Source organism: Pieris napi, chromosome 13 (genome assembly GCF_905475465.1).
Source record: "Pieris napi chromosome 13, ilPieNapi1.2, whole genome shotgun sequence".
Classification (NCBI taxonomy): Eukaryota; Metazoa; Arthropoda; class Insecta; order Lepidoptera; family Pieridae; genus Pieris; species Pieris napi.
The window spans coordinates 6,749,299-6,757,030 of record NC_062246.1 but is presented as its reverse complement, the minus strand read 5'-3'; the positions used below and the strand labels follow the sequence as shown (position 1 = coordinate 6,757,030).

The window sequence follows — 7,732 nt, the reverse complement described above, 5'->3', positions numbered from 1 at the left end:
CTTAAAAGCGGTATCGCTATCGCTATTGAAAAATACAGAGTGCCGGTGTTGATTCTTTACTAATATTTATACACAAGTTAAGTCCCGGTTAATAGTTAGTTAAATATACAAAATTATTAACACTATCGAGTAGCAAACCGCTCAGGCTTAGTTCGGGTGCGAGGTTTTGTTTTTTGTCATAACTTAACTTATCAAAATCCAATACATTAATTTATGTCCCGTACCTACGGTATACTGTACAGTCAGACTGAACGCTATCGATTTTAAATCTTAGCCCAGAGATTTAAAAAAACCTCTGAACAAGGATTATCATTAACATTCGTGCGACATTCACTTTTCAATTAGGACTTGGGAAAAATTTGAAAAAATTACTATACAATACACCAAGATCAGACCACCAAAGAAAGGACAAAGATCTGATTTTGTTTATTAAAATAAAATTAAAGGCCCTATTTATTGTCATCTAGTCAGTAGTTCAAGTAAGCTGTCACGAGAAGATGTCATTTATCAACGTCGTACATTAGACGTCAATTATCACTTTTGACTTAGCACTTTACAACCAAAACAGTCATGATTCAAATTTCAATCATATATAAAAGGGAAACCCCAATTTCCAAACAAATAGGTAAGAATAATAATTCTATAAAAGGAGATTTGCATTTTGTATATGGGAAAATCTTGTGATTAACGAAACTTCCTATACATCTTTATATAAGTAAACTACCCTGGAGCATGCGCAAGAAATCAGGACTCGTATTAAAATCATTTGCTTCTTTCCTATATCCAGTTAGAGTCCAAAGTTGTTTGTAGTGTTCAAACACTAATGTAATTCGCACAATCACTAGCGTGCTATATCACAATATTCAACAATCAATTACAGGTTCTACCTAGAACGTACAAAGCCAGTTTCCGTTAGGGTGTTGCAAGGGTGGGTTGTTACGATGACTGGAGTGGATGAAATCCTCAATTATCAAAAAAACCCTGACGACGATTTTTATGGGCTGCTAGGATGCGACGAAAGCTCCTCGGTAAGTTTGTATTTCGCTCAATTACAAGAAATCACAATCTATTGATTTGCTGTTTGACCTTAATCTCACGTCATAAATTGACCTACATTCTATAGTTACATACTTTTATATTGTAATCGCTCAGGCTTGAGCAATGAGAACTATTCTTATTATGAGATCTTAATGGTATTTGAATTAATTGATAAACTGCTAATAATAAATGAACAAGTTCTGTGTCAGAAAAGAAAATGATTTATTTTCTCATAGACACTTAAACCTTACAGGTTGAACAAATAAATGCGGAGTATAAAGTGCGAGCCTTGCAATACCATCCGGACAAAAATGCTGGAGATAAAGATGCTGAGGCCAAGTTTCAAAAACTGAAGGTAATTTATTTATTGGTCTTTTTTTAATGGATTTTAAGTAATGGGGTAACAACTTTTTTTTGACATCTAATAGTAACTCTTTGCCTTCAGTGGTGATCTGTGTGTTATTTTAAGTTTGTCACCAATCCATGCTTTATGTAAAACTTAAGTATGTGTTTTTTAGGAAGCAAAGGAAACCCTTTGTGACCCTTCAAAGAGGGCCTTGTATGACAAGTGGAGGATGAGTGGAATTTCAATGGGATACAAACAGTGGTTTGGGATGAAAGACCACATTCAACAGTCTATGCATTGGTCCAAGCCTAACACCAAGGATCGTATGTTGGAAGATGACTCTGGTCGTGCCTCTGGACCTTCCAGCCTGGGGCCAAGCAATGCTGCTGCTAGGCGAGCATCTGAAGGAGGAGCTAATCTTTGGGGACGGTTTGGAGGTGGAAACCAAGAACCACCAACTGAAGTTATTGCTAAGTTCCGCAATTATGAAATCTAAATATCCCCAGTTTGATGATGGTACCTATTACCAATGGTATTTCTTCAACACAATATGGCTTGCCATTTTAACTTTTGTTTAATGTAAGTAGAGTTAGTGAACAACCTTAGTATTTATCAGGTCAGCTCAATGATTAAGCGTTCTCGAATGTAACTCGATTATTGGTGTTTAATGTTTTATTAAATGTTGGTGTTAGCTGGCCCCATTAAATGTAGACTTCCTTTAGCTTTAATCTGTGCACATTCCTAACAAATATGAGTCTGATAATGACATTTCAGATATAGTACGATATGTATTCTAAGAATCTATTTTATATTTTGAGATCTTATATTTTTGATCCTCTTTATATTGCTGCAATGTTTTTATTGTGTATTCCTACTGATTGAGAGGGTGGGATCAAGCGAGTTGTGACTACAGGGTATTGTTTGGAAGAAAGGATGGATTTTGTTTACAAATTTTTACATAACCTAAGTATTTACATCTATTCCTGTTTTCTTCTTATACCTATTGATGTGTTACCCGGTTAGGGATAATTAGATTAATATGTGTTAATTTTAATCAGTATTTATTGATGTTTTAAATGTTCTATAAATGTTATTTACATAGAGTAGTAATTTTATGTCTACAAGAATCTCAATATGGAATTGTAATTTAATTTTGATGTAAAATCTGCGATTAAATAAAAGGTAAAAACTGTGTTTTTTTTCTACCTTCCTATAGTTACATAAATCCAAAGTAAGGTACAATTAAGAAAATTGTTGGTAATTCCCGTAGGCCGTAACTACGCGGGCATACTAAATATTGGGAACTTCTGTGCATACCGACTCAAATATACACACATTCGGCGGGATCGAACCCGGACTTAAGGAATATATGCCGTGTGTTAAGTAAACCCCAGATTCACAGTTAATACATAGCACTAAGTGTGACTCGAGTATGTCAAAAACATATTGGATGTCGTGTATGCCAAATACTGGAGTCGTACTTAGCGTGCTAAGTCTTTTCTGAATCTTACCCTGAAATACGGATATTATCGATGAACTAAAACTAGATTCAAAATGTAATGACAACAAATAGAAACAAGGTTCTCTATGACCAAAATAAGATTACATGATAAGGTCACATAATTCTTATATTCTTCAGTTATACTAAACATTTTAAACCCCTTGATAAGTAAATGTAATGCAAAATAGAATTGTCGAATTACGAACCAAACACTTTCCGTAATTGTTTCACCGTACTAAGGCGAAAATGAGTATTCCATAAACTTATTAGAAATACTACGTATTGTGCTAATAGCGTATCTAGCTTATTTTTTAGTAGTTGCCTTTGGCCTCAATGTCAATTTCTTGGCTTAGAATTTCGAATTGATAATCGACAACATGGAGTAAGCACCGATGACCTCTTTATACGCCTATATGATTATTACTATTATGATTCTATTATCTGCTGTAAATAAATAAATATGGAATTAAATAGAATTCTAGCGGACTATTTTCAAAGTCAAATAATATTGTAGAAAATTATAAACATTACTTTCATGTTTAATAATTACAAAGATATTTTGTCGGAAAATGCGCGCGTGCCGTTAACATCAACATCTTTTGTGGAAAAATGTCAAACAGGATAAGGCACAAATAACTTAGTTAAATACATGGTGTTTCGTAAAAACGATGAAATATATTGTGTCCCTCCTAATACTTCTAAGTTTGATTCTATTTGGCTATAAAACTAGCCAAATAAAATGGAAACAATAATTGTGTTCTTGAAAATCGAACCAAGAGTTTTCGAGGTTTATCTCTATATGTATATATATTTGTAAGGAGACCATCCTACATGCGTTAATTTTTGCTACCGCCGTTGCGAGCGCAATAAATACTTTTTAGGATATACAACTAATCGCAACACAATAGGTAGGTATGTTTTAAGTACTTAGCTACTTACTCATGAGTAAGGTAATCCTTACTCAATATTGAAGTATGTACTATATATAATTGTAAACGTAACCCGAAACTGAAATCTACATTAGGAGATAACATTGTTCGTTCTCTATCAAGTAAGTAGGTTTCGCAAATATATTCTAATCTGATTCAAAATAAGATTATCTATAATGATTAAGGATTTAGAGTGATCGTTTAAGCATAACAATATTTTAAATTTGTATTTATTGGTAAATACAACTACATTTTTAAAATAAGTTAAAAAATAAACAATATTGCTTTAATACTGTAAAATAGTTCTATAATATTACTTAAAAGACATCACCTAAGAAGATTCTTACCGCCATTAACTAATTATCAAAACTAAAAGAAATTGATTTTGTTTCTAAGACATAAAAAGTTACGAATGTTTTACTTTTTTTAACTCATCAAGACCTCCATGAAGGTCTTGTTAATTTATGGGTCAAGCACATGGATATATGAGAATTTAAATGCCCTATGTCGGATGGCTGCTTGGATTCCAGTCAGTGGATGTTTATACTTCAAGCTCCGGTTTCATTGACGACAACTCATTTGCTACCATCAGTGTCTTGGTGGCTCTTTTAAAAGAAAGTGTGTGTTATATGTGGTTCAGTTTTGTGTATTTTCAGATTGGTTTTAAGCTATTATTAAGGGTATCTGGGAAAATATGGTAAAAATAAATTAATGTAGGTGAATACGGTTAAAGTAATTTATTTTTAACAAAAAAATATGTTTAGATTTTTCAATCATTTATTTAACTAAGATTGTGGTCACGAATCAGGTTCGTTATCAGAAAACTCACTTTTGTATATATGGTAAGTCAACTAAGTTAAAGGTAAGTTTATAGATAGACATAACAGTTTTTGTGTTAATTTATGAATGTAAACTTCGTGTTTTAATAAGGCACAAATATCTACTGGATATGATGTTATTTATCGTTAATTTAAATGGTAATAAATATATCCTATGCTATTTACGGGTAGAATTCCTCTTCTGAAAGATGTTTTATAATCCTACCTTACAAACCTTTCATCTTTACAACATAGCTGTTCAATAGAATCTTTAAGAGAAGTGTACCTAAGTTGAAGTCCAAGTATTTATTAATAATTTGAAACGTAACATTTCCTAGTTCAGGCCTTGCATTCTTTCAGTCCTTCCATGAATAATGTGTTTAGGGTCAAGGATTACATGGGATATAAAGAAAGATGGAAGAGGAATGGAAAAAATCTTCCTATTCGAGTGTATCATTGACAAATCTAAAGACGTTATACATATATTTTTAATCTTCGGTGCTTAACAATTTATGTACAAAATTAATTACCGAATAGAACCTATTCATCCAGATAGCTCGTGCTTTAATTTAAAGCATCAGAAATTTAGAATAGAAAGAATTTTAAAGTTATATTCGCTTTCAACAGATTCCAATAGGCTTTTGTTACCGATAACGACGCATGAAGCATCATATGGGGCTTTCCGTGAAAATGTATTGAAGTAACTTGAGATACGATCGCACTTCCTGACCTCGAAACAAAGAGTCATTATGTATTTTACATAGCTTTTTCAGTATTTGTAATTTGCGATTCTTTATCTATTGTAAGCAGAAAGCGTTTATTGTTGCTTGTTAATTAATTTAAGGAATTCTTTCGAACGTTATTACCCTTTTCCGATAATGCTACATAAGATTATTATGTAGCATTGATCTATTTTAATAATAAATACGCATCTACATAGAAGTGTATTATGTACGTCATGATAAGAAGGTGTGAGGTCGTTGCTTCCTTTGAATCACTGCTTAAGCGAACTCGAAACAATTAATTTCGAGAGCTTTCATAATTGTCGTTTAAGCAAAAAAAAAATGTTTGGTATATAATTTACTTTTGTTATGTCTTTATACACAACCACCAATAGTTTTTCACTCCGGTAAACAATTGCCCGTCTGTTTCCTTTTGTCACAATGATTGGGTCTGCGTTTTAAACAATGACACACGAATTGTTATGACAATTACACCTAGGATACGGATTATACGTAATAATATCGCGATGGCTTTTCATAGAAGTTTTATTATCATTATATATATAATTCTTCTGTGAGTGTGTATGTCACTGAACTTCTCTCAAACGACTGGACCGATTTTGATGAAATTTTGTGTGTGTGTTCAAGGGGATCTGGGAATGGTTTAGATTCACAAATCAGCCCGCCAGATGGCGCTGCAGTCGGTACTTTCATATTTTGCTTTACTAATCGCTTGAAATATCATGCAGGACAACGTCTGTCGGGTCCACTAGTTAATTTATATTATACAGGATCATATTGTTATCTATGGAGTATCAAGACTAGAAGAACTATTTGAGTGTCTCACAGCAAACAAAGTAATGTGCAATGCTAAAGTTCCATGCATGTACTTACTTTATTTGTTCTGAAACACCCAAACCATCAACAGTATTTTAAAATGATAAAAGAAGACATTGAGTAATGTATAACAACAGGAATCTTATGTACAGTATACTATTTATTCTATATGTAACATTTTTGTTGTCTTAAATTACTCTACAATCGATCTTGAAGAATGAACTTTTTAACTTGGATTTTTAAGGTGTTATTATTAGATTATCAATAAGGTAGCATCGGAAAACTCTATTCTATGTTTTAAAATTTACCTTTAAAAATTGTGTCGACTGTTTATTCCTTGAAAACTAGCGAGTTTCTTTGATGTCATATTAGGAATAAGCGATGGCGGTTAATTCTAGGTTGTCAATAGTCTCACAATACGAGGTCACGCCCATGTAAGATTTTAGAAGATATGATAGAGAGATAAGAGATGTTAACATAATTAAAATTTTATGATGCAGAAAAGGTTCAAGGGCCCTCCAAGATTCCCCCTGAATGCAGCATCGTAATTAAAAAAGCTTTAGACTATTGGCTTGTTGAACCAAATCAAATTAAAATAAATTTATTGAGATAAAGGTTAAATAAAAGATATTTTTATATTCTCATTATTTTTTTATTATTATTACATTATCATTTAGATTAGTAGATTCATTTGAACATAATATAACCACTGGAATACAAATATTTTAAAAATTACACAAAAAAACTTTTATTTCAATAATAAAGCAATATTTAATATATTAATTCGTTATATTATCACATATCTTAATCAAATAAATGCTTTAATATGGCTTTATAAATGTTCTTAAAATATACGTTAAGCCTCATTTTATATACTAATTGAGGCAAGAAATTTGTAATATGTGAAATTATATGTGTATTTCAAACTTAAAGATTAGATAGATTAACATACATCGTAATCTATATAATCTTTAGGTAATTTTCATCTATGGCTTTCTTAATAAACTTTATAATTACATATTTTAGTCTTCTGTAAAAACTTTAACAAAAGAAAGAAATCATAGATTCAATACAATCACACCGATAAAATATAGGATAAGAATTGACGAAAATATTATTAGATAATAAAAACTTTTTGTTACGTAACTGCTAATTTGAACTCATACATTATATAATTACGTATAATATTGTCGCTTTGATATGACAATATTGACACCCTCATTAAACCATCTATTTCTCCCAGTAAATTGATCTAATTAAAGCACTAACAACAACATAGAATCGGGTGGGTCACACACTCAGACTACCGAGGGATTCAAGTCATCAGACTGGTGTTTTACGATGAAGAAATATCAGTACTTTAATTAAACCAGTTTAATGAGACCGATTTAGTGTTTGGGAGCGTTCAAGTATTACGTAACGAATTTGGGGGGGAGGGTCCTTTTGTAAAACGTTACGATGCGGTGCGGGGATTGAATTTGTTAATATTATTTTCGACTTTCCAGTAGGTACTTTACACCACATAATGGTAACTTTTAGAT

The 7,732-nt window shown here is 31.9% G+C and overlaps 1 protein-coding gene across 1 annotated transcript; it reads left to right on the top strand.

Moving 5' to 3' along the window:
• The first annotated feature begins 475 nt into the window (after positions 1–475).
• On the top strand, positions 476–2,573 carry LOC125055376 (J domain-containing protein). The gene is made up of 4 exons (XM_047657817.1): positions 476–625; positions 881–1,028; positions 1,292–1,393; positions 1,557–2,573. The coding sequence occupies exons 2-4, from the start codon at positions 942–944 to the stop codon at positions 1,878–1,880; spliced, it is 513 nt and encodes a 170-aa protein (XP_047513773.1). The 5' UTR covers positions 476–625; positions 881–941; the 3' UTR covers positions 1,881–2,573.
• The last annotated feature ends 5,159 nt before the right edge of the window (positions 2,574–7,732 follow it).

Bases quoted from the DNA above. Each gene is read 5' to 3' on its own strand.
- LOC125055376 (XM_047657817.1), top strand. From the start codon at position 942: ATGACTGGAGTGGATGAAATCCTCAATTATCAAAAAAACCCTGACGAC. The intron at 1,029-1,291 runs GTAAGTTTGTAT...TAAACCTTACAG, and splicing joins GATGCGACGAAAGCTCCTCG to GTTGAACAAATAAATGCGGA. The intron at 1,394-1,556 runs GTAATTTATTTA...TGTGTTTTTTAG, and splicing joins CCAAGTTTCAAAAACTGAAG to GAAGCAAAGGAAACCCTTTG.